General features: G+C 42.5%; 1 protein-coding gene across 1 annotated transcript in view; it reads left to right on the top strand.

The window, feature by feature from the left end:
• Positions 1-482: 482 nt before the first annotated feature.
• The window catches only part of TCF3 (transcription factor 3), a 65,771-nt gene continuing 38,879 nt past the window's right edge, over positions 483-27,374 (top strand). Inside the window, exons 1-5 of the mRNA XM_081346923.1 lie at positions 483-538; positions 2,433-2,529; positions 10,107-10,171; positions 15,334-15,463; positions 22,640-22,689. Coding sequence (XP_081203049.1) covers positions 10,154-10,171; positions 15,334-15,463; positions 22,640-22,689 — 198 coding nt within the window. The 5' untranslated portion in view covers positions 483-538; positions 2,433-2,529; positions 10,107-10,153. The remainder of the gene's footprint in view (positions 539-2,432; positions 2,530-10,106; positions 10,172-15,333; positions 15,464-22,639; positions 22,690-27,374) is intronic.

The raw sequence follows: 27,374 nt of genomic DNA, 5'->3' as shown, positions 1-27,374 counted from the left end.
CACCAGGGACTGGTTCCGTAGGGAGAGGTTTTTCCATGGACTGGGGGTGGTGGTTTTGTGTGCTGCCTGCATCTCGTGGATGGGGCTTTGCTTGTTTGTGCGGACCAGTTTCTGGCATGCCATGGCCCGGTTTGGGTCCACGGACCAGGGGTTGGGGACCCCTGCTCTAGCCAAAGCAGCTTTGGGGAAAGTAAGTTGTCTGTGTTACAACTCCCTTGAAGTGTTATAAATATTAAATAAAATTTGCCCTCTCACAATTTTGCCAAACATATCAACTGAGGTTCCTTTGAAGCTGAATCTGTGTGGAAAATTTGCAAAACAGGAAAAGTCAGTGTTGGTTTGGCATTTTCATCCAAATATTTTTGTATTTGTGAAAGGAAGAGTTAACTTTGAGAGAGTCTGTCTTTTGAAGATCCTGTAGATCAAAGTAATCTTTGTTTTTTCTCTTCTTCTTTCCCCGAAAGGTTTGGATGAGCGACCGACCTCAGGTTCTTGGGCAACAGGAGATCAGAACAACTCCACGTTTGACCAAGTCAGGGTAAGGATCGGGAAGATCTGTTCATTGCAAGATGCAAATGGATCTTTGGGGGTTTGTCCACACGTGTCTTTTGTGATGGGAAAGTGAACTACTCTTAATTCCTTTTTTTCTGAAAATATAGGAAAAGTAGATTTCCTCTCAACTTAATTCTTGCTGAGCTATTTAATTTTGAGGAATCAAATCTAATTTTAAGGAATTATTTTCTGAGAGCATCCAGTCACGTGTCCTCTAGGAAACCAATCCGTAAGCAGGAGGTGAAAACAACAAACCTCTTGTCTGTACTGGGATCATATTTAAAGGATTTTTTTTTCAACCTTACTCTTTAGCTCCTGAAGCTCCCAGACCTGCTTACATACAATAATGTAAAATTGGTGCTGCTCATTCAGCTTATAATCTAATACAGAAAGAAAAAGGGATGAAGAAGGAAGATGAAATGACAGACTTAAGAATCAATTCTTAAAGTTCTATTGCAGTTCAAGCTAAGTTCAGGTCATAAAATGATTTGCTGGAATGGAAGTAGTAGAGAGAAAAACAGACCCTGAAGGAATTGGTGTTTTAACAAAGTTGAGGTTTATTCCATGGAGCCTAATGGAATGGCTGATATACACTTAAGAGATTTCCATGAATTTAAGGTTCTGCTTAGCTATCTGAGTTAATGGTTCGGTCATCTTGTTTTTGAGTTTGATCTGTCTTCCTTCCAACATTAATCATCCATTTTTTTTTAACTACTTTTGGCTTATTTTCTTTCCCATGATAGTAGCAGGTGAAGATAATGATCTGTCCAAAAACCTTTTCTGTTCTGGAGAGCACCAGATTTATTTAGTTATGGAATTTAGAAGCTACCCATTGTGCTTTAGATTGTAAGCCGCCCTGAGTCTTCGGAGAAGGGCGGGATATAAATGGGATTAACAAAAAAAAATATCTCACTCTGAAGTGGATTCCGTCTTTTATGATGGAGACTTTCTGTATGTGCTGAGGTTTTCTTGTGATTTCCTCACTTCCCTCCATAACCCTGACGCAGCATGGCTGAAGGGAAGTGTGTTTACTTATTTAACTTCTGCACCACTTCAGCTGAGAGCTGGTCTAGTGTCGTGTTTAAGGCATCAGGCTAGAAACCCGGAGACTGTGAATCCTAGTCCCGCCTTGGGCAAGGAGCCAGCTGGTTGACCTTGGGCCAATCATTCTCTCTCTCTCTCAGCCTAGGAAGGAGGCAATGGCAAAACACTTCTGGAGAACCTTGCCAAAAAAACTTCAGGGACTTGTCCAGGCAGTCTTTGAGAATCGGGCATGATTGAACAGAAGGGAGGGGGGAGGGGAAAACGCTGTGGAAAATGAGAGTATATAGAAACAGTTTGATAGTCAGTTGGAGTCGATTTGACCCATCCCAAGATTGCTGGCCTTTACAAGAGCCAACTAAATTGAATTTTCAAGGTGTATTTTGATATGGAAATGGTTCTGGGATACCCTTAGTCTAGCTCAGGGATGTCAAACTCAATTTCATTGAGGGCCACATCAGCATTGCGGTTGCCCTCAGGGGGGCGGGTGGGTATGGCCAGGGGGGGCGTGGCCTACTGGGTGGGCGTGGCTAGAGTGCGCATGGCCAGCTCTACATCATTCGCATCAAGGGTGCCTATGGGGGGCCCGGGCAGGAGTGGGACAGATCTGAGGGTCTCTGGCAGAAGGAGGGTCTCTGGGCCAGGGCCAAGGCAGTGGGGGCTGTTCCCTCACTGTTTCCAAGATGGCTTCACGGGCCGCATGAAACCACTTCGCGGGCCGGATCTGGCCCCCGGGCCTTTTGTTTGACATGTCTGGTCTAGCTGATTGAGACAGGAGTGGGTAGACAGTGTGTTTCGCGACTTTGTGCATGTGGATACTATTTTTGTTTTCCTTATAGCAGGGTTATGGCGAAGGTTCACACTACAGTGAACACAGGGACCTGCCATCCCATAACAGCATATCTTCGTCGTCATTCCTGGGGTCTGGAATAGTAGGTAAGTGTCACTGCCTGGAGCAAGTCTTGACATTGTAAAATTTTGCTCATCTGGTGATGATGTTACAGATATTCCTCGACTTATGACTGCAATTGAGCCCAACATTTCTGTTGCTAAGGGAGACCTTTGCTAAGTGAGTGTTGCCCCATTTTACGAACTTCCTTGCCGCAGTTGTTAAATGAATCACTGCAGTTGTAAAATTTGTAACCTGGCTGTTAAGTGACTCTGGCTTCTCCGTTGACTTGGCTTGACCCTGGGACACTGCGGCCGTCATAAATATGAGTCAGTTGCCAAGCGTCTGAATTTTGATCACTTGGCCACGGGGATGCTGCAACAGTTGTAAGTGTGAAAAATGGTCATAAGTCCCTTTTTTCCCCCCAGTGCTGTTGTAACTTTGAATGGTCACCAAATGAACTGTTGTAAGTCGAGGACTACCTGTACCTAGTTTGGGTAATGAAATGGCTGCAAGAGAACAACCAAATTCAGACAGCACCACGGAACCCTAAGCTACAAATATTCTCCTTTAGAAGCGGTGTTTGTGCATATAAGGCCACATAGCTCACATTTTTGAGGTACTCTAACCGATCCCCCTCCCCCCACACCTCCGGAGAGTATTTGTGAATTAATCAACAGTAGGGAAGGAAAGCAAAGAGATTGGTGGGAATTATTTAACTGTTAGGAAGGAAACCCGAACCGCCTGAGTAGATCTCTTTCAAGTAATTATTTCTAGCAATTAACTCCTTTTCAGGGCTAAGCTTGCTAATCTAGCCAGCATTGTAACTGGTGTGCATCCTGGACAATGGTTTTTAATCAGTTCACAGTCTTCCGCTCCTCCCTCCCAACTGCCTTTAATCTCAACGTGTTATCTTTCCTCCTCTGTTCCCTTGCTAGAAATTATATACTTAATAGAATGATTGATTTTGAAAATCCCATTTTTCTTCCCAAATGCCACACTGAGAAGGAAACCCTTTATGTTCCTTGAACCCTAAGCCTGAAATATCCACATGTTCATGTTTGGCCCCCAGCTGAGACATGTGAGCGATCGGGGGGGGGGGGAGGCAGGGGGTACACAAAGGAACATTGCATCTTTCTCCTGAATGCCAATCTGGCTGCCTTGGGGTGGTCTGGCATTTTTTCTGGAAGTTAATCCTCTGAACCGGAAACTGTTTGGGGTGTTCTGGCCAAGATACTAAAATGTTGGGTTTTGCTCGTGCCTAGGATTACATTGGCTGTGTCCGTACATAATGATGCCAAGCCAGGATTTCTTAACCATTGTGTGTTAAAAGATCCAGAGTGTGTTCATTTACCCAGCATGTGAAAAAACAGCAGTAGGCAGGCTCATTGATTATGGAAAGTCAAGCGCCAACAAATAGCATTTTATGTAGGTGAGCCAATGAATGCCAACCATAGTTAAACGTACTTTAAAAAAAAATCCTCACAGGTAAGGTAGCTTCTCTCCCTGACTGAAAGCTAACAAAGTGCATATTTGCATAGTTATTCTTTAGTGTGAGCAACATACTAGGCATAGCAAACTAAAGCATAGTTTGCGTGATACATTGAAAGCCTTACCTTAGAGTGAAGGCAACAAAACCTTCAAAGCTTGTTTGAATCGTGATTCTCCTTTGGCTGGAGTTCAGCCAAAAACCACACACACACACACACACAAATTTGGATTGCTGACGTGTGTGTGTGTGTGTGTGTGTGTGTGTGTGTGTGTGTGTGTAAAATATATATGTGTAATCATATGCCAAGCCTTTGAATTTTGATCATGTGTCATGGGGATGCTTCAGCAGTTGTAAGTGTAGAAAAATGGTTATAGGTCACTTTTTCCATTGCCGTTGTAAATTCAAATGGTCCCTGGACAAATGGTTGTAAGCCGAGGACTACCTGTATTAGGTGGTGGCAGGGGGCAAAGGAGAGCTGGCTGCAGTTCTCTTCTCCCAACAGCCTCATATCATGTCTAAGCAGCAGGCCTGATTTGAAGGCATCCATGTGTAAACTCCCAGTAGGGTGAGCAAATTGCCTGTGTGGAGCACACCTGTTCTTCACTGATGAAATCCATTGTCAAATGGAGAAAGATATCCTAAAGCCAGGATGTCACTGGTCTCTCTCTCTCTCCCCCTCCCTCCCTCCCTCCCCCTCTCTCTCTGCAGCTTTGCTTTAATTTGGTCCATTGGTTGCAGCTCTAAATGTTGTGTGTGTATGTGTGTCGGTATGCATGCATGCAGCTAGTAGGGCTATTACCTCAATCATATTGCAACTCTGCAGAAATGATTCGGGATTGTTGTGTGTCGTAATCAAGAAATCCCTGTAGGCAAGGCCTCACAGAATTTCCATCTTGACCATCTCTTTGCAATAATGACCCATCCATGATCTGTATATTTGTATATTAATGGCCCTTACATGGTTCAGCTTTCTTATTTAACCATGATTTGGTTGGTGTGCTTGTCCTTTGTTATTTCCATTTCATTCTTATTTGAAAAATAAGTTTGTATTTTAATTTACTCCCAAAAGCTTTGAAAAGGAGTCACAGAGTTATAATGAGAGAATCTGACAACTTCCATTTAGCTTATCTCCCCAGTCTTAAAGTTATTTTTGCCGGGTTTCCTCCCCAAGTTATGAATTTTCGAGGGAGACTGCATTAAAATTGGCATGCATTTTTTTTTCTTTAATACTGAACTCTACTGTTGCATGCAATTTCCCAATAGTTGCATTCTTTGGAAGCCATTTCTCACTAAGGGCTGGGTTTGCCCAAATAACACAATTTTTTTTGAATTCACAAATGTATTATTGTTTTCTAGCTTTATAGAAGTGTATTATTGTTTTCTAGCTTTATAGAACTGAGAGATGTAAGAATTATATAAGCTTCAATTAAAATGTTTGCCGTGCAAATGTTCTTCCCCATTTCCAGCCAAAAAAAGACATATGAGACTCAATGGGCATAGATTGTAGGCGGATTATGAGTATTCCCTTCCCATTTTATAGCTCCAGGAATTCACCAAAATTGTATTTCTGAAATTTGGCTGCAAAATGTTGAAAAATGTAGAGCCATGGTGGCGCAGTGGTTAGAATGCAGTATTGCAGGCTAATTCTGCCTGCCAGGAGTTCAATCTTGACCGGCTCAAGATTGACTCAGCCTTCCATCCTTGCGAGGTCGGTATAATGAGTACCCAGATTGTTAGGGGGGGACACAATAGGCTGTCTGTAAACTGCTTAGAGAGGGCTGTAAAGCACTGTGAAGCGGTATATGCATCTAAATGCTATTGCTGTTTTTAGGGATACAGGTGGTCCTCAACTTACCAATGACTTAACAACCAATCAAAGTTATGACAGACTTAAAGAAAAAAAACTACTTAAGACCTAACTTGAAGTTACAACTGTTTGTGACTTTCTTACAAGCAAAGTCAGTGGGGAAGCCGGATTCACTTAATAACCATGTTACTAATTTAACAACTACAGTGATTCACTTAATAATTGTGGCACAAAATGTCATAATAAATAAATAATACATAATAATAATAAAGTTGGAAAGGACCTTGGAGGTCATCTAGTCCAATCCCCTGCTGAGGCAGGAAACTATACTAGGGGTGTCAAACTGCTGGCCCATGGGCCATGCCCACCCTAGCTCCAGCAATGCGGGGGGGGGGGGAGTCACAATGCGTCGTGACACGTCACGTGACGTGGCAAGTTTGACACCCATGCCCTATATACCATTTCAGACAAATGGCTGTCCAGTCTCTTCTTAAGAACCTCCGGTGTTGGAGCATTCACAACTTCTGGAGGCATGTTGTTCCACTTGTTAATTGTTCTAACTGTCAGGAAGTTTCTCCTTAGTTCCAGGTTGCTTCTCTCCTTGACTAGTTTCCATCCGTTGCTTCTTGTCCTGCCTTCAGGTGTTTGACTCCCTCTTCTTTGTGGCATCCCCTGAGATACTGGAACACTGCTATCATGTCCCCCCTCGTCCTTCTCTTCATTAAACTAGAAGACATACCCAATTCCAGCAACCGTTCCCTATATGTTTTAGCCTCCAGTCCCCCAATCATCTTTGTTGCTCTTCTCTGTACTCTTTCTAGAGTCTCATAAAATGGGGCAAAACTCGCTTTAACAAATGTCTCACTTAGCAATAAAAATTTTGGGCTCAGTTGTGGTCCTATGTCAAGGACTACCTTATTAACTGGGATTTACTAGCAAACACACGCCCGCTGATTTAAAAAAACAACCACGGACTCACTCTTAGCCAAGAACTAATTTTTAAAGTACTTTTTTTTAACCTCTGGCATAAGAGGGCTGAGAAAGAGTAAAATTCCCCCCTCCCCCAACATACACTCCTTTTCCTCCCCTCTCATCCTGATCTTGTCAAGATTAATTCCTGTGCACAGCTAACAGAAGCTCTAACCTTGAAGGAAAGATCTTGCCGTTTGCTTTTCAAATGCTCCTGAACTTCTCTGTTGTGGTTTAACCTGAGTCATCATAGTGGCAAAAAACAAAAAAACAAACAAACACCAGGGCTATTTTTGTGCGGGGGTAGGGGGATGGCGGGGGCAGAGAGGAGAATGAGGGCAGTCATATGGCAAAATTAGTTCCTAAACCGCTTTTAAAAAATTAGGTCAGTTAAAAGATTTTGCCCTACAACCTTTTGACCTCCTGTTTACTTAATGCTAAGCCTCTCAAATGAATGGGAATGCGCGTGGCATAATGCCTGCTTGCTGTTGAAAAGCATTCTATCGATCCCGGGTTTTCCAGTGTACGCTGGAGAAAAGTCAGGATCGGCCTTGATGGCTGGATGACTGCCTCTGAAGGACATCTGCTGGGAGGCCGTTTGGCTTCCTGGTGCAGGTGGTGGACCATGGTGAGAACAGGCGGCTGAACCAGATGGGGCCCGAGGGTCTGAGCCAACTGTTTGCGTTCATGTGAATGACATTTATTTTAGTGTGAGCTTTCAGCATGGGAGAAGTAGTTGTCAGGTGTGAAAGACCAGGTCCACACATGAAGTTTCAATACACTGATTTTTTTTTTGCGAAAAGCCTATGCTCAGCAATCTTTTATTGCTAGAAACCTAAGCACAGGAATCTTTTATTGCTAGAAACCTAAGCACAGGAATCTTTTATTGCTAAAAGCCTATGAGCAGGAATCTTCTCCACTAACAGTAGACACCGGCTTAAAGTTAGAAAAGAGTCAACGGCACTTAAAGGGGACTGGATTCCGTTCTCTTATGGCTACGTAGGGATTCTAGGCTGATTTCCCCCTTTTCACTCCACCCCAGATTCTGTCATCCCTTCTCCTACTGTAGCTGAAATAATTTGAGCCCTGAGACACATTCATATGCTCAAGTCCAACAGCCTCTTAAGTCTTGAAACAAAAATCTACGGAGATCCTCTGTCATCCAAGTCATGGTTTTTCCAAAGGTGCTTTTTTCAAGAGGCAACCTGACGCTTGTTTTTCCTTGAAGACGTTTCGCTTCTCATCCAAGAAGCTTCTTCAGTTCTCTCATTCTTGAATGAGAAGCGAAACATCTTCAAGGAAAAACAAAGCACAGTTGCCTTTTGGGGGAAAAAAAGCACCTTTGGGTCTTGAAAAAAATTGAAGATGCAGAAAGGAGGATTGGAAATTTGGAGTCTCCTGTAGGAAGGCAGCTGGAGAATTAGAAGTTCTGGCAAGACCAGCTAATGAAGGCTGATCTTGCTTCTGAGCCCCCGTCTCTCCACCAAGACTAACTGGCTGCTATCCAAAACAAACTTTGAATTGGATGGAATGAAGGGGTTCAGCCAGCAAACAGTTAGGAGTTTGCGATATACAGTCCTGACAAGATCATTGGACAAGCTGGGTTTGAATCCTTGTGGTATTTTCGACTGGCACGGCATTTTGCCCTGATTACGTTGCTTGGAGGATGAAAATCTTAAAAGTAGTGAGAAATACCAATGACTGCAAGCTAGTTTGGAGAGGGGGGACTGGGGGGGGGCTAACAAAGGGGGGGAAAAGGCAGATACTGAGGAGATTGTGAAAGCAAAGCGTTATCCTGGCTTTCTTGCCTTTAAAAAAAACACGATAACACCAAACAGTTTTATTCTTATCTCCTTAAGCGCAAACTGAGGTTTGTATGAGTGTGTATACATCAGTGAGAGGGTGACTTTGGCATGCATTCTTTCCCATGGGTGTAAAATGTATGTCTAATGTTACATCCAGGCCCCATAAACATCCTGTCTGAGTATAAAACATTGTTTTCTAGAATACAGGGGCCCACTGAAAAATGTTTTATTTCATTTCCTTATAAGATTTGGCATAGAGGGAACTGGGTGTTTTTAGCAGAGGGAAAGAAGTATGGTTACAAGATATTTCATCCATGTCTCAGATAGGATCTGGATTTTTACCCAGGGCCACAGAAATAATAAAGCTTTATTGATGTAATATGTAGAAACATAGAAGAATTCTCATATGAAATGGGGTCTTCTCAGCTAGAATATGGAAAAGATAAAATCTTCTCACCTAGAATACGGAGGAGATAGGGTCTTCTCTCAGCTAGAATGTGGAAAGAATGGGGGTCTTCTCAACTAGAAAATGGAGAGGATGGGGTCTTCCCAGCTAGAATATAGAGAGAATGGGATATTCTCAGATGAGGTATGGAGAGATCTTCTCAACTAGAAATTTATACTGCAGGAATTGTGTGTGTGGTGGGGGGAGGGTGTTACTTCTTCTGTTTCTGAAAAAAAGCACCACTAATTTTTAATTTATTTTGCTTTATTTTAATTTTGTTGCTAGCTGGCTAAGTATCTCAGCTGTGTACATTTATTTTGTTTTAAAATGTTCTTAGTGTTTTAATTATGTTTTTGGATTGTAACCTACCAAGAGTCATTGAGATGGGAATCTGTAGAAATTGAATAAATAAATAAATAAAAATAAATAAGGCTGGTTTGAGAAGAACCAAGATATTGGTTGTTGGAAGTGCAATGATTTGAATCCAAAATTGAAGATGTGCCACAGAAATGGCTGCAACACCCATCAGCACTTCCTCTGAGAAGCTGTGTCTGTTTTGGGAGTTCATATAGCAGCCAGGAAAATATCCTTTTGAGTTATCCAGATATGCAACAAGCATGTTTCAGGGTGTGCTGTTGCTACCTCCTTAAACTCAAACATATATTTTCCTGCAATCCTGCAGCAATAATGCAAGCCTGGGAAACCATGCAGTTTTTAAAGGATGCGCCAACTGTTGCAAAGCAATTTTCTGGCTTCAAATCCAAAACTTTGCACATCCCAAGATGTTGGATTTCCAACAAGATTAGAAGGTGAGACTAGATAGAAAATTCTCTTTATCAGCATCTGTTGGGGAGCTGTTGGGAAATCCTGCTGTATATAAATAGGTTGTCTTGAGGTATTATTGAATTGTGTCTTATTTTTAACCCTGATTTCACTTTTGGAAGGTTGAATTGGGTTTTGAGAGTGTCTGATAAAAAGATGCAGCAGAATTGGAAGATGAATAGAATTGGAATATTAATCTCCATCACCACGATATACCTACTTGCTTTCAACTATCCTAATATTTCCCCAGACAGACTTTTATCTCTTTGATTTTTGATCTCTAGGAAAAGGTACAGAAAGAAGCAACTACCCATTTGGAAGAGATGCAGGCATGCCAGCTATCAATCAGGTAAGCAGCACTGTTCTTTTTATTTTCAGTTAATGTTTTAATCAAAGATTTATTCAGCAAAATCTTGATCTCTTAGAACAGGGGGTCTCCAAACTTGGTAACTTTGAGATTTGTAGACTACAACTCCCAGAATTCCCCAGCCAGCGTGGCTGGTTGAGGAATTCTGGGAGCTGAAGTCCACAAGTCTTAAAGTTGCCAAGTTTGGGGACTCCTATCTTAGAACAAAGAGATGTTTGTTTTCTTTCTCGTAAGCAGGGTAAGGAAACTTCACTTTTCCTTTAGGGTGCATTACAGAACATATGAATCGGAAGGGATCTTATAGGTCATCTACACCAAACCCCTTGCTCATTTCAGGAAACCGCTAAATCATTCCTCAACAGGAGGAGTGGGGCTACTTATTCCCCATTTGAAAAGGTCCACAAGGGAAAGCTACCATTAGCCTTCAAGGGGGAAGCCACAATTCACCGCTGAAGCTCTCTGGCTTTCAAATCTAGCCTACACTGTTTATCCAAAAGAGATGTGCCAGACCAGGCCAAGTCATGCTAATCCAGCATTCAGTTTTTCTCAACTCTGATCAGGATCTGGGCAGCTTCATAAATAGAATTTATCCATCCCTATCCCGTCTATATCTATATATACCAGTATAGCTATAGCTATATATCCAGTTGTGGGATTCAAATGTGTGAATAACCGGTTCTCTTTGTGGATGCCGCTTCCGGAAGTCCATTCTGGGCTTGGGCAACAAAAAATTAGCTATTGATTCTGCTGAAGTAGTGCAAACTGGCTGAATCCCATCACTGTATATATCTAGCTATGTATCATTTATTTCTATCATCTGTCTTTCTGTCTGTTTAGCCCTCATCTATCTCTATCATCTGTCTGTCTGTCTGTCTGTCTGTCTGTCTGTCTGTCTGTCTATCTATCTATCTATCTATCTATCTATCTATCTATCTATCTATCTATCTATCTATCTAATTTGGAGACTGCCCATCTCACTCATGGAGTGACACAAAGTTTGAAAGGAACAACCATCATTTTGACTGTCTTTAGAATCTGCTACTTGTTTATACTCTGCTACTACTCGTTTGCATTACGTTCCCATGTTCAGATACCTTTGGCCTCCACTTCCTTGTGTTTCCCTCCCCCTCCATTGAAAAAATAAGTCTTTTTTTTTTTTGCTACAGTGCAAAAGCTGCCTGTTTCTGAGCACTGTAAGCACTGGTACCCCTTGGCTCTCCTTGTGGGTTTTTTGCAGTCTGCCCAGAATGCTGGGCTAAACGGACTTGGAACTTCATCATACATGATTTATGTGGTCACAGAGATGAGGTTTAGACCAAGGGTCTCTTAAGCTTGGCAACTTTAAGACTTGGGGACTTCAACAGCATGGCTGACTGAGGAATTCTGGGAGCTGACGTTCGCAAGTCTTAAGGTTGCCAAGTTTGGAGACCCATGGTTTAGACCAGGGGTAGGCAACCTTGGCTCTTTTATGACTTGTGGACTTCAACTCCCAGAATTCCTGAGCCAGCTGAGCCTACCCCTGGTTTAGACAAATGATTTATTGAAGGAATCAAGCACAATATGAATGAGAGATCCTCTGAGTTTCACAGTTATGCTAGTCATCTCTGCCGGTTGATGTTCTCTAAATATTTTGGATTATAACTCAAATCATTCCTAATGGGTATGTCAACTGGGAATTACATTTGTTATTCCCAACCAACACATTTGGATTGGAGAGTGCTAGGAAAGGGAATGGCCAGTGAGTAATAGCTGAATTTTATAATATATATATATTTTCTCTCTCCCATCTCATCCCCACCTGTTCCTGTCTGTGCTGCAATCACACTTGCATGTAAATATTTCCTTTCTTCTAAAGGGAAAATAAGATAACATCTTAAAATGGTGGCAGGAGAAAGAAGAGAGGAAGAGAGGATTGTTGTGATTCTTTTTTCTTCAAAACATTAGACCAATTTTTCCAAAACTTCTGAGACAGGCGGATATATATATACAGTATATATATATATATATATATATATATATATATATATATATATATATATATATATATATATATATATATATATATATATATATATATATATATATATATATATATATATATATATATATATATATATATATATATATATATATACACACACACACACACACACACATGCTGAATTTCAAAGCAGATGTGCGAAGACGGCTATGGGTGCCAAAATAGATGTAATTTTAAAAACAGAACAGGAGACTTGCCAGCCGGCCATGTGTTTAAATAGTATGGGTTTGGAGTTTGCTTGTGTTGTTGTTGTTTTAATTTGCTTTCTGGTAGGCGGAGGAGAGAGGCATAATTGAAAGGGTGACGTCATGAATGGAAGAATCAGTGGGAAGAGCAAGGCTCTTGCTGTGCAGACCATAAATCACGGGAAAGAAAGCATAGCTTGTAAGTTGCTTAGGAAAGTGGCCTGCCAAATCCAACATTATTGGTGAGACACAGTCTAAACATTTCCAGCACCAGCTCCTTAATGGTAGACTGCTTTTGAACAGGGAGTTTTCCTTTCCCACCCCCCACCCACCCCAACCCTTACCAGTTACAGGCCTTGTAAGAATTGGTAGAGATGAACATTCTGATGAGGCAAACTAGATGTTTCTCAGGTGATCCTCAAGCAAGACATAAAAAAGGAACACTTGCTCTTTATGATTTGTCTCCCCACATCTAATCTTTATTTGTTTGTAAAATTTATTTATTTGTAAAATTTGTTAGCCGCCCATCTTGCCCCAAGGTAACTCTGGGCAGCTTAGAGTAGAATGGTTAGAGTAGAAACGAGATCTTGGCAGCCTATTTTTGACACTCCAAAATTTTTACAGCCATTTCTTTAGTGAATGTTTGAAGTTACAACGGCACTGGAAAAAAATGACTTTTGACCAATCCTCACAGTTATGACTGTCACAGCATCCCCACAGCCATATGAACAAAAGTCAGGCACTTGGCAACCAGCATGCATTTACAAATTTTGCAGTATCCTGGAGTCAGTGTGATCACCATTAACAACTTTCCAGAAGTCCTTTGGCAGGCAAAGTCAGTGGGGGAAGCCGGATTTATTTAATGACATGATTCATTTAACAACCAGGGCAAAAAAGGTCAAAATCAGGGTGTGATTCACTTAACTTAGCATTGCTTAGCAATGGAAACCCCGGTCCCAGTTGCTGTAAGTTGAGAACTACCTGTAATGCTTTTTTTTTGCTTTTTTCAAAATTAAAAATGGAAATCCTCCCTCTTGCTTGCTTACTTATGTATTTGGAAAACGTATATGGACCCCTATCTTAGACATGATAATCCTAGGTAGCTCATATCAACATTTCATAAAAACAAAGGTATATAGACAAACCCACAAAACCCCACTAAAGACATACTTCTCACCACAGCCCCACAACATCTCATTAAATCTACGTTGACTGGGCTCATTTCTATCTTAGCCCAATGCTTGAGCCAGGTCTTCACTGCATCTGGAAGCTTTCCTTCCTTCCTTCCTTCCTTCCTTCCTTCCTTCCTTCCTTCCTTCCTTCCTTCCTTCCTTGCTGTAGATGATCTCCAGGAAGTAAACCATTTCCATTTCCTCTTAAGTCCTCCCCCACACCCAAAAAACCCAGCCTCTGACCTTTGCCAAAGGGCCTCCCATGTCTTCCTGGAAGGTCAAATTGTATCTGGAATCCACAAAAGGTACGTATTCTGGTTTAGAGAGCTGCTACGCCAGTGGAACAGGGAAATTTCTCTGCTTAAGTATCGTATGTAAGCAGAGTATCAGAAAACCCATGTTGCCATAACCCACAGCTTTGTCTAGCCCAGAATTCTGTTTCCAGTAGGGCCTGGCTAAGATGCATGAGGAATTCAAGATGTGATCTAGTTCAGCACCACTGGATATGGAATGTGCACTTTCTAATCAGTTTTGTATCTGATTTCTGAAAATAATTGAAGTGTAGTAAAACACTTATGTGAAGAAAGACTTAAGAGCCCATTTAGCCTGGTGTCCTGCCTCCAGGCCCATCAGGCCCAATATCTTGGGAAGCATCACAAAGCATAGATCGATTTGCCATCCTGCTTCTTTCCAACATCTGCTAAACAAGGCTTTTGCAACTAATACAGAAATCAGTGAAACCTCTATGCTCAGAAACTAATTTGAGGCCTCTCTTCAGATGAGGTGGACCTGTGCTCAGTTCAGCCATGATCTGTTTTACATGGATCTGGAAATCGTTTTTGCCCCCCGCAGTTATTTTCCTCTTTAATTTCTCCTTCACTGTAAGAGCCAGACTCTGGAGATTATAGGTAGTCCTTGACTTACGACCACTATTGGGACCAGAATCTTCATTGCTTGTTAAGCAAATCGAACTTCCCCCATTGACTTTGTCTGTTGAAAACTGACTGGGAAGGCCGCAAATGGTGAACATATGACCCTAGATGCTGCACCATGATATAGTGCAGGGGTCTTCAAACTTGGCCTTTTTATGACTTATGGACTCCAACTCCCAGAATTCCTCAGCCAGCATGCCTGGCTGAGGAATTCTGGGAGTTGAAGTCCACAAGCCATAAAAGGGCCGAGTTTGAAGACCCCTGTATAGTGCATGCCAATTGCCAAGTTTTGATCATGTGACCATGGGGATGCTACAATGGCTGTAAGTGCGATGACCAGTTGTACGTCACTTTTTTTAGTGTCTTAATTTTGAATGATCACTAAACAAATGTTGAGGACTATCTGTATATTGTGTAGAAATTAGTCCCCAAACTGGAGAGAACCATTTGGCCAAAGATGAAGAACCTGCGGCCTAGCAGGGGTTGCTAAACTACAACTACCAGCATCCCTTTCCTATTGGCCCTGTTGGATAGGACTGTGCGTCTTGGACTACAAACCCAGTGCTGTTGCAGAGGTTGAAGTCCATCCTGCCCGGAGGTTATCATTGAGAAACATTGCGATGGATTTCTGCCAGGTTGGCAAAGGTGTGAAAGAGCTAGACTAGCCAAACAGGAATATAAACCTGGCACTAACGCTCACATGCGTCCACACCTGGCGCTCGGCTCTTCCTCGTTTTGGAAAACCATGTTCGGCAAGAGATTTGAGTTTTGTTCAGGCTATGATGGGGCACTCTTGTTTTTCTTGTTTCTGCAGCCTGGCTTTCTGCCTAGCGAAATAGGGATTTCGAGTCCCAGCACGCTCTCCCCAACGGGGGTGAAGGGAAGCTCTCAGTACTACCCATACGCCAACAACCCTCGCAGGAGAGTCGCAGACAGCAACATAGGTATGTGGCCTTGGTGAAGGGATTTGGCTGGAGCAGTTGCCTTTGGGGGGTTGTGTGTAGCAAAAGTTCTTAATTGCAAAGGAGGAAGACCAAAAGACGTTTCCTGTCAGGGTCTCACTGCAGCCCTTCCATTAGAGAAAGTTCCTTTCCTGTTGTTTTGAGAGTTTCTCAGATTCATGTAAAGCACTGTTGTTCAACCTTAGCAATTTTAATATATGTGGACTTCAGTTCCCAGAATTCCATGTCCAGCTTGCTGGCTGGGGAATTCTGGGAACTGTAGTCCACACATCTTAATTGCCAAGGTTGAAAAACACTTACCTAAACCACCATTCTTGCTCAAACATGGGACAACCAAGGGCTTCTAAGAAACCCAAGAATTGACTGTGAAGGCAGTAATCATCTCTGACTTATTGTTAAACCATATGCCAGCGTTTGGAGGGAAGGTTTCAGTGTAATTTTATCAGTCTTGTCTTTGCTAGGGAGAGACGGTTGCATCAGGTCCAAACTGAATAACCGAATAGAGAGAGAGGGTAGCTGTGCTTCCCACAACTTTTGTTCAAAGGTAGATTAATTCCAGACAATCAGCTTCCTTTCAATCATCATCACCAGCAGCCTGAAATAGACCTTAAGTATGGATTCGTCTTCTTCAGTTCATTATTTTCCTGCCACTGGATGACCCAAGAATCTAATATTTGGAGACAAAGAGAAAAAAAATCTTAAATTAGTGTTGCTCTAAATGTGATAGGACAGCAATCCTAAAAACCTGAAAGTGATGCTATTTGGATTTTTTAAAAAATTAATTTACTTTAGTTACGAAAATTTATATGGCCGCCTACCTCACTCTCAGTGACTCTGGGAGTCTTAGAAAGATAATTTGAGGAATTATGATCCCAATGTATCTGGAGAGGTACCAGTTTAGAGATATTCTAACTCAGTGTTTCTCAAGCTTGGCAACTTTAAGATGTGAGAATTTCAACTCCCAGAATTCCCCAACAAGCATGACTAGCTGGGGAATTCTGGGAGTTGAAGTTGCATGTCTGAAAGATGCCAAGGTCGAGAAACAGTGCTCTAACCAGTTTGGTAATGCTTTCTTGTAAAATCTGTGTCCCAGATCTTACAGAGCATTTTTCTCTGTCCAAGAATTCCACCAATTATTGATACTGGGTCTCCAAAAGGTGTTGCCCTATCACTGATGTATAGCTTGTCAATGATGTAATAAGAGCAACAGAAGCAGTGTTTATTTTACCGAGGGAAAAGGGCCACGTACACTTGTTACAACAGAAACCATCTTTTTGTGACACTTTCCCAAGTGTTTCCCAAACTGTGAGGTATATCTTCCTTGAGGAGGTACAGAGAGAATCCCAGAGAAGTGTGAAGAACTTTTTAGTGTACAATTACAGTAAATCCAGCCTTCCCATACGTTCACTTATATTGTTTTCATTGTTGAGTTGTATTCATTTTGGTGTTTGGATTTTTTAGGGAAGGTGTGTGTATATTAACATTGCGCTAAAGGGAGGTGTGATGGCAAAAAGTCTAGCAATCCATGCTGTAAAGTCTTCTGTGGAATCCATGAGTTCAAGAAACCTTTGCTGTTGTCATTTTAACAGTATAGAGCACGCAATCTGGGCGTCCTCCTGGATTCACGACTCAGTTTTGAAGATCATATTGGAGTCGTGGCTAAGGGGGCATTTGCCCAGATTCGCCTGGTACACCAGTTGCGCCCCTTTCTGGACTGAGATGCCCTACGTACAGTCACCCACGCACTCGTTACCTCCCGTATAGACTACTGCAATGCTCTCTACATGGGGCTGCCCTTGAAGACCACCCGGAGGCTTCAACTGGTGCAGAGTGCAGCTGCACGGGTAGTGATGGGAGCACCCCGATACTCCCATATTACACCCCTCCTGCGTGAGCTGCATTGGCTACCGGTTGCCCTCCGGGTGAGATTTAAGGTGCTGGTACTTACCTTTAAAGCCCTACATGGCTTAGGCCCTGGATACTTGCAGGACCATCTGCTGCCGGGAACAAATTCCCATCGCCCAGTACGCTCACACAGAGAAGGCCTCCTCAGGGTACCTTCGGCTAGACAATGTCGGCTTGCGACCCCCAGGGGAAGAGCCTTCTCTGTGGGAGCGCCAGCCCTGTGGAACCAGCTCCCCCCTGAGCTTCGGATGGCCCAAGATCTCCAGTCCTTTCGCCGCGGCCTCAAAACACTCCTTTTCCACCTGGCTGACCTGGACTGACAGGGATTTTAATTATGTTTACAATTTTAACTCTAATCTTTAATTTATTTCAATTTTTAATTTTAATTTACTGTACAGAGACCTTTAATTTTGTTGTTGTTAGCCGCCCTGAGTCCTTCGGGAGATAGGGCGGGATATAAGTCCCATTAATAAATAAATAAATAAATAATAAATAATAGACAAAATGTCATTATTAACATATCAAATCTTTCCCCTCAAGAAGCTGAAGCTTGTCTGAATTTTCATTCATTCATTCATTCATTCATTCATTCATTTCCTGCCTTTAGTATTTTTATAAATAACTCAAGGTGGCAAACATATCCACTACACCTTCCTCCTCCTCCTCCTTTTCCCCACAACAATCGTGTGAAGTGAGTTGGGCTGAGAGAGAATGATTGGCCCAAAGTCACTTAAGCTGGCTTTTGTGGCTATGGCAGGACTAGAATTCACAGTCTCCCAGTTTCTAGCCAGGTGCCTTAAACCATTAGACCAAACTGGCTCTCTCCTTCCAGTTTCATTCATCTATAGAACATGCAAGGCAGATTCCTCTGACAGTGAATGGGTCTATTGTAAAGGCAGTCCATAGAACTTTAATAAAGGTGGGATTTGAATCCAGATCTCCTTATACTCCTCCACCCACTTTGTCATGCGGGGCAAGAAACAAACAGAGGTGGCCAGAAGATCAGTGAGCTTCGGTGGGACCACTTCAGGTGCTCTGTGCTTTGGGAAGCTCAGCCAGCTGCCGGGTATCCTGCATCCCATCGCTTTGAAGTCAGTTCCCCAGAAAGCTGCAAGCAACAGCAGCTAGAGAAGCTTGACTTGACGAAAAAATGAATTGGAGTCTCATAAGGATGTTTTGAGATAGCTTCCAGCACATCCTTCCTGGCAAGCAATTTTGCCAGGCAAATCCAAGCTGCATGTAAATAAATATTCCTTTTATCCTCCCCCATCTGCTGTCCAATTCAAAGGAGCACAGGGGAGGATGCTGGGAGATCTTCCTTTAAAAAGCCAACCTCCCAGATCTTTCCAAGTGACCCTCCCCCCACTCTTGATGAGGTGGAATGGAGGTAGTTGCTCCATTTTGCCTTCAGGAGAACCCGGACATCTGGCATTCATTGATGGAAAAGAATCTCAGGAATGGAGACCTTTGAGTCAATGCAGCCGTGTGGCTTTTTCTCTGCCACTCAGTGGCCAGGACCAAAGGTGATATCAGCGGTTTGCAATCATTATTAATGTATATAATGCTGTCTGGGTAGATGATGTTTTGCAAAGAGCAGGTGTGCAGGTCCTGGCCCCATTTTCCTGGCCTTACAATTTAAAACAGACCCAGGAAAGGGATAGAAAAGGGAGAAACAGAAGCAGAGACCAGCAGAGTGCAGGGCCATACTAGCGAGGGATGAAGAGAAGGATGGATTGGTAGGGCTTATCCATGCCTTCTTAATCACCATAACAATAAAAATTAATAATTAGAGATGTGCAGGAATCTGACCCATAGAGGGAATGATGTTTCAGAATTGCCATGAGCACGATAAACAAGGGCATCCATTTTAGACCCGAGCCACCTTTGCTGCTTTAGATTTGAGCACTGCACATTTTAAAAAAAATAATACATCTAGTCCAAATTTTGCCTCAGCCTTTTGGGAGGTTGCTAGTCAGTCTTTGAAACCTTATGCTTGCTTCCTTTTGAGAGCAGGGGTCTTCAAACCTGGCCCTTTTATGACTTGTGGACTTCAACTCCCAGAATTCCTCAGCCAGGCATGCTGGCTGAGGAATTCTGGGAGTTGAAGTCCACAAAGTCATAAAGTTTGAAGACCCCCTTTTTTTGAGAGTATACAGGTAGTTTTGACTTATGACCACAATTGAGCCAAAATGTCCATTGCTAAGCAAGGCAGTTGCTAAGGGAGTTTGCCCCATTTTACGACCTCTTGTTAAGGAAATCACTGCAGTTAAGTTAGTAAATTACCCACTACCACTGCAGGTGTTTCTCTTCTTACAACCACAATGGAGCTCAGAATTTCGGTTGTAAATTGAGGCACCACGTGACCAGACTCGATTTTACAACCGTTGTAAAGCAAGTCAATGTGATTATTAAGTAAATCATGTGGTTGAATCAAATGGGCATTTTTAGTGGAAACTCGCAAAATAACCTGCACATTGTGGTCATGTGACTGCAGGACCCTGCAACCAGTTGTAAATGTGGGCCAGTTGCCAAGATCCAAAATATGATCACAGGACTGCAGGGGAGGGGGGGGTACGACAAGTCACAACTTTGACAATGGACTGTACATATCTTTTGTTAAGTCCATCATAATTTTAACCGTTTGTTAAACAACCAGTCATAAGTCAAGCTCTACCTATTTTTCTCTTTTCCCCTCTTTCTGCAAAATACCTCATTTAAAAGAGCTGTTTTCTAACTTCCAAGAGAAAACCCCCAAAGGAGAACTATGTTTTAAACCTAAAAAGAGTTCACAATGCTCACCCTTATCCTTTTTTTTTGAGCTCGTGGGGTAGAGGGGAGAGAATAGCTTCACAGACGTGAATTAAACCTTAGCAACTCCCCCCCCCTCCCCGCGTCAGTTCTTCTTTCCTCTTCATTTATGAAGATCCTGAAGGGGGGGAAAAAGCTTCCTTCCTTCAATGATTCAATTCATTCCCCTCATTTGCATGTCAAAAATGTTCTCAAGAACAAAGCACCTTCCATGATCATTCAGAGATTCTCTCCAGCTCAATACTCTCTTGGGTACCTTGAGCTACAAAAGCCATCTTCCTTAGGGAGTTACAAAGGTGTAGTCCAGCAGATTCGGGGGGGGGGGGGATGCGATGGGCCTAAAGAATATATCATGAGTGCAAAGGCAGTTCATATTTTATGAATATTTAAGGGGCCATCTGTCTCTTGTAGAGTTGGCATGCTTTGAGTCCCATTGATTGAACAGAGCTACAATGGGCCCCACCTTCTCTATCACAGCATCTGTTCTCCAACACAGTATCTCCAGTGGTTCAAATGACCCAAACCTGACCTTGTTTAAGCAAGTCTTGAAGGTCTGGCTCTTCCCCCAATCCATGGGTTAGGGACTACATCAGTCCTTCATTGGGAATATGGTTACCGTTTTATGCTGTACCCGGATGTCTGTTGTTCTTTTTGCTAGCTAAAATGTGCTGTTCTTAATACTGTACGTGGCTGAGAGTCATTATGGTGTCGGGTGGCTTTGGAAAATTTAACAAATGTCAGTGGAAGTGCAAGCTTAACTAATAATGGGATATAATTAACAAGAACGAAAGGAAGACAAAACGGTGTGAAACTGTGAATGCCAAAAATACACGCTGCCTTTATCTCAAAACATTGCTTAGCAGTCAGAAGCAGAGCCCTGTTAGATAGCCCAGTTATTCTGTCCTTAGTAAAGGACAGTCAAAGCAGACATGAAAAGGACGAGTGGATGCAATCATGCCCTTGTTGTTATTATTTTTTCCTCCAAGAGTTAAAGATGGGCCTTACTTGTCTGTGGAGATTCTCAGTCATCCAGGTCATCGTTGTCCCAAAGGTGCTTTTTCAAGAGGCAACTAGACTTCCTTTGTTTTTCCCCCCGAAGACGTTTTGCTTTTCATCCAAGAAGCTTCTTCATTTCTGAGGAAAGAACTGAAGAAGCTTCTTGGATGAAAAGCTCCAAAGAAAAACAGAAAGTCCAGTTGCCTCTTGAAAAAGCACCGTTGGGACCTGAGCCTTACTTTATCGCTCCTGGCTGATGAATTCCGACAGATACTCCATTTCTCCTTGATAAGTTTGCCTTCTCCCTTTTTAAAGCCATCAGTATCTGTGGCTTAACATTATTGATATACCTCGACTTACAACTGTAATTGAGTCCACAGTTTTGGTTGTAAGTCATTAACGGTCATGATTTTATGACCTTTTACGTGGTGGTTGTTACGCAAATGCAATAGTCGTAAAGTGAATGCCACAGTCATTAAATGAACCCATTGTATCACATGGGCTCTTTTGGGCCAGAAACCAGAAGTAAACACTGGTTACTGGCCTAAATGACATAAATTGTGGTCACATGACCGTGAGGTGCTGAAAATGGCCGTAAATATGGGCCAATTGCCGAGCATCCACAATGCAGTTACATGACCTCAAGTTGGGGGCATACATTGGAAGTTTGAATCTGGGTGGTAAGTCCCATGTTCAGGGTCTGTCAAACATCCAGACGGTTGCTAAGTGACTGTCATTTGAGGACCACCTGTAATAGACTTCCTTGGATGAAGTTCTTTGTTTGTTCCAAATTTTCTTGATTTCATGGGGAGAAGGGGGAGACTCCACCTTCTACTTCCTTTCTGACTGTGAAGTCCATCAGTGTAGACCAGGGCCCTACCAGGCATTGGGTTAATCTTTTGAATTGAAGTCACGTAGAGAAGTCTAATCCTTTGCTGAGTGACCCAGGATGAGCTGATATTTCTCATTTTAACCTACTGGTACAAGATTGTTGCAAAGATGCTGTGTGTATTGTGGGGGGAGAAGATATATGCTGTCTTCAGCTTTTATGGAAGAAGGTGAAAAATAAACACGGAACCGAAATTTATGTTGACGCAAGGCTATTTCGTTACGCTGTTTTAGCTGAGTTTTATTTTAAAGCTGGTGGCTTTTACCAGCGGTTATTCCAAATACCTTCAGTTGCATATTTTGAGGTTGATTTTTAAAAACTGTCTCCGACATTCATTTAGAAGAGCAGGGTACTCTACAGATTCTTAAATTTAAGTTGTTATTGTAGTTGTTAAGCTCTGGTAGGCCTTGGGAAAATCAAGGTAACCAATCTGTAAAATGAGTTTTGAAATCTGGATCCAAATCTTCCTGTTATGTATAGTGCTGTTCCAAAGCTTTGTCTCTTAACTGGCTTCCTTTCTTATTTCTTTGTTTGTTTGTCTCCTCCTACAACACATTCAGATGGACAACCGAAAAAAGTCCGAAAGGTGCCTCCAGGACTCCCGTCTTCAGTAAGTTACCATTTTCTCTACCCATCTATCAAAGCTGATCAAGAATCCAGCTGTTATTGCATTGAAGGCAGTTCCTGATCTTCTCCTCTTTCCGATTGGTGGAACTTCAGTGATGTCAGAGAACATTTGAGAGCCACTGGGGAGGTGGGGGGGGGAGAGAGAGAGAGAGAGAGAGAGAGAGAGAGAGAGAGAGAGAGAGAGAGAGAGAGAGAGAGAGAGAGAGAGAGAGAGAGAGAGAAAGGCTGCTGGCAGAGTGCCAATTTTTTCTAACATAGCATAAAGTAGAGCCCAAGGCCAGTTTAACTGCAAGAGGCTGCTTGATTTCAGAAAAGCCCATGCACAATTGAAGTCAAGGGGAAGAAGCTTGTGTTATTGGGGACGAAGGGATCACAACTGGGTGTGGACATGCCGGGGGGGAAATGCTGTGGGAGGATAGGAGTCAGGGTAAGAAGGGGAACAAATAAACTCAGCAGTAATGAAGTAGACCGTGGAAGCCGAGGACAGCAGACAAAATCAGAGAGGTGGAGGGCATCTTAAAGATCATCTAGCTCAATTCTTTACCAGGCTAGAAAGTCTACTACTGCAAAATACTTGTTAGGTGTCCATCCGATCCCTGTTTAAACAAAGAATGGCCAGGCAACTTCTTATCTAGTTCAACCCCCTGCTCAGGCAGGAAATCCTATACCATTTCAGACAAATGGCTGTCTAGTCTCTTCTTAAAAACTTCCAGTGTTGGAGCATTCACAGCTTCTGGAGGCAGGTTGTTCCACTGGTTAATTGTTCTAACTGTCAGGAAGTTTCTCCTTAGTTCTAGGTTGCTTCTCTCCTTGATTAGTTTCCATCCGTTGCTTCTTGTCCTGCTTTCAGGTGCTTTGGAGAATAGCTTGACTCCCTCTTCTTTGTGGTAGCCCCTGAGATATTGGAACACTGCTATGTGGAAGCCAAGATCCTGAATACAGATTATAAAGAAGTGTTTCTCAACCTCAGTAAGTTTAAGATATGTGGACTTCAGCTCCCAGAATTCCATAACCAGCATGGCTTGCTGGAGAATTCTGGGAGCTGAAGTCCACAAATCTTAAAAGTTTTCAAGATTGGGAAACACTGCTGTACAGGATATTATTATCCTTTCAGTTTAAATATTGATCTACCTGGGTCAGATTTTGTGGGATAACTATATTTCTGTAACCATACTTTGTATCATTCTGGCAGTCCGCATGTGTATTTATGTTTTGCATATTGTACCTTTGTTTCAAATACAAATTAGTGGCAACAAAGCTGAGCAGTAGAACACCTGAACTTTTCTGACAATGGGGGTACATATCAACATACCCCAAAGTCTGGTATTTAGAGAAAGGAGCTTTGAAAAACCCCTTCTAATACTTCCTGTGAATTTATGTGCCCAAGCTTGTAAGAAAAAGGCTGGAATAAGAGAAGTTGTATTCCATTAAGATATGAATCACTACTTTCTCACTCCAAAGCAAATCAAAGGCTTGTAATGGAATCATTTTTTATTGTTGCACTGTTGTGTTACACATCCTTTCAATGCAAGTTCTTTTGGTTATTTTCTTTTAGGAAGGAAAATGGGATATAATATTAAACTGAACTAACAATTTCCACCTGTCTGTTTTGTGTCTTCTACAGCTAGTCCTTGACTTACGAACCACAATTGATCCCAAAATTTCTGTTACCAAGTGAGACTGTTGTTAAGTGACAACATTTTGCGACCTTTCTTGTAACAGCTGTTAAGTGAATCAACTTTAGTAACACGTTTGTTAAGTGAATCTGGCTTCCCCATTGACTTTACTTATCAGAAGGTCACAAAAGGTGATCTGGGACACTGCAATCATCATAAATAGGAACCAGTGGCCAAACATCTGAATTTTGATCACGTGACCATGGGGATGCTGCAATGGCTGTAAGAAAGACAGTCAAAAATCACTTTTTTTCAGTGCCGTTATAACTTCAAACAGTTACTAAATGAACGGTTGTAATTTGCAGACTACCTGTATAAGCAGTTGCAGTCCCCGAGTTTGTGAAATCCTGCCACAACTGGATTCCTTGCTCTTATGAAGTTACACAGATATGACTCTCTTACGAACATAATGATATTCTCTCTATTTAGCGCAGGGGTCTCCAATGCCAAGTCTGTGGACCGGTCCTGGGCCACGGCATGCCAGCAACTGGTCCGCACAAACAAGCAAAGCCCCATCCACGGGATGCAGGCAGCACACAAAACCACGCCCCCTCCGGTCCGCAGAAAAACTTCTCTCCCCGTAACTGGTCCCTGGTGCCCCAAAGGTTGGGGACCTCTGATTTAGGGCATTATTGTATAGTCAGTATTCTGTCTGGGGCACAGAGATAAGGGCACAGAGCTGGCCTCTGGACTGCCCACTTTGTTCCTCTGCAGAGCTGTTTTCCAGCACTCCTTTGGGCTCCCCATTGTGCATTACCAAACCTTTTTCTGAGTTGTATCCCTAATCATCCAGACCACAGGTACAGAAGTCCTCGACTCCTAACTCTTCATTTAGTGACCATTGGAAGATAAGTGCGGAATGGAAAAGAGATTTACGGCCTATCCTCGTACTTAGAATCCTTGCAGCATCCCCACAGTCACGTGATCAAAAGTTGGGTAACCGACATACATTTACGATGGCGGTAGCGTCCCAAGGTCACTAATATCTATTTGCAAGCTTCCCAGCTGGCTTCCGACAAGCAAAACCAATGGGAGAAGCTGGATTTGCTTAACGGCTGCATGATTCATGTAATAACTGCAGTGATTTACTTAATAATCTTAGCAAAAAAAGGGTTTGTAAAATTGGGAGTGGCTCACTTAACAACCACCTTGCTTAGCAATGGAAATTCTGGTCACAATTCTGGTCGTAAGTCAGGGACAATAGAATTTTTACTGCTTGAACAGGAGGGTGGACTAAAACGTCTCCAAAATCCCTTCCAACCCTATTATTCTCTTTTCTGTGTTCTTTTCCACCTGTCTTCCGACACTGTTCTATGGCTCCAAACATCCTGCCTTTTGGTGCAAGATCTTATTTCCTCCCTAGACGTGAATGCCCTTACTTGATCCGTTTTCACATTTCCCCATGATAGAGACAGCTAAAAAAGAGAGATGCAAAAAAAGTTTAGATGCAAAATGATTTTTTAAAAATTATTATCCTGATTGGATGGGGATGAAGTTTGCTAGGTGGGACAATCCATTCTCTGCTCCTCAAATGAGAATTTTAAAGGGAGGAAGGAATCTTGTCTGTAGAATCTCCACGTTCCTCCTCCTCCTCCTTCACTTTGCTGACAGCAGCATAAAGTCTGAGTTGGAGAGGATTGGTGTGTGTGTGGGGGGGGTTTCCTGTGGGGTGGGATGAGGGAGAATAGGGGTGGGGTTGAAGAACACTCACCCAGGGGAGATAAACTTTGATTTAGCGTTTCCTGTTTGGGTAAGATTCTGTCCTTGCCCCTTTTCCAAAGTGGATCTGAATAGAGAAACATTTGCTTTCTGCACCAGCCTTTACATCTGGGGTTCATTCTGTGGCCCCCATTTCTTGGCTCCACTCCAGAGGGAAGAAGGCGATCACGGTATGAATTCATGCTGGAATTCACTCTTTTCTGCAGTCATTCTTTCTTGCCACTGTTTTATAGCAGTGCAAACTCCATGATTTATTTGGTGTGCCCATCTCTTCTCATCTCAGGCTGATTCCAGTGGAGGATTCCACTCCTAGCATTCATAGATAGGAGTGTGTATTGGGGAAACACAAAATCTTTCACTCTGGTGCCAGTCCTCTTCCTCCTCCTCCTCCTCCTCCTCCTCCTCCTACTACTACTACTACTACTACTACTATTCTCTCTCTTCTTCCTCCTTCCTCCTCCTCTCCCTCCCCTCCTCCTCCCTCTTTTCTCTTCCTCCTCCTCCTCCTCCTCTTTTACCACTTCAGGTGTTGAGGGAGATACAAAGTTCTGGTTTTTGCTCTTCTGGTGGCCTCAACCACTGTTAATTGATGCCTCTGTAGTCTTGCTCTGCATCCCCACAAATTAGATATTTTTCACCCTTGAAAATCCTATCAGGAATTAGAAAAAAAATTCTTTAATAGAGAAAGCACACAGACCAGAATCAAGATTGCTGACTTCTTCCTGTTGCATTTCATTATTTTACCTGAAAATACATATGTGGTCTGCTTCCTTTTTCTTATTTTTCACACCCAACTTAAAACAACAACAACAACAACAATAACGATACACTTAAGTGTGGCACACTGGCCAAGTGTCATTTTGACGCATGTCCTTGTTCTCTTTTTCTTTCTCTTTTCATTTTCCTTCTTTTTATTGTTACTTAAAATCATTCCCCCTTCTGCTCCTCCCTAGCTTTGCAAATAAAGCCTTGATAGAAATATGGTGAGAGCAGAAAACTGCTCTGTTTGGGTGGATTGATGTTCGAGACTGGAGCACACCACCCCAGTAAAGGAGAGAGGCTTGAATGTTTATGAGGAAAGGTAGGGGTGGCGGGGAGGGATGTTTAATTTAACCCACAAACTTTACGAATCTCAGACTTAACCCCTAGTTTTAGCCTTCTTCCTTCCCCCCAGAAGATGCTTGTTAAAGGGAAGTAAGGAACTTGCTACCCATCCTCCCCGTCTTCCAATATGAGAAGTTGGAAATGCCTTGAATTTTAAGCTGCGTTTCCC

Source organism: Vipera berus (assembly GCF_964194415.1).
Source record: "Vipera berus genome assembly, contig: HAP1_SCAFFOLD_160, whole genome shotgun sequence".
NCBI lineage: Eukaryota > Metazoa > Chordata > Lepidosauria > Squamata > Viperidae > Vipera > Vipera berus.
Note: the sequence above shows the minus strand (reverse complement) of the source record. Positions and strands in the feature narration are given on the sequence as shown.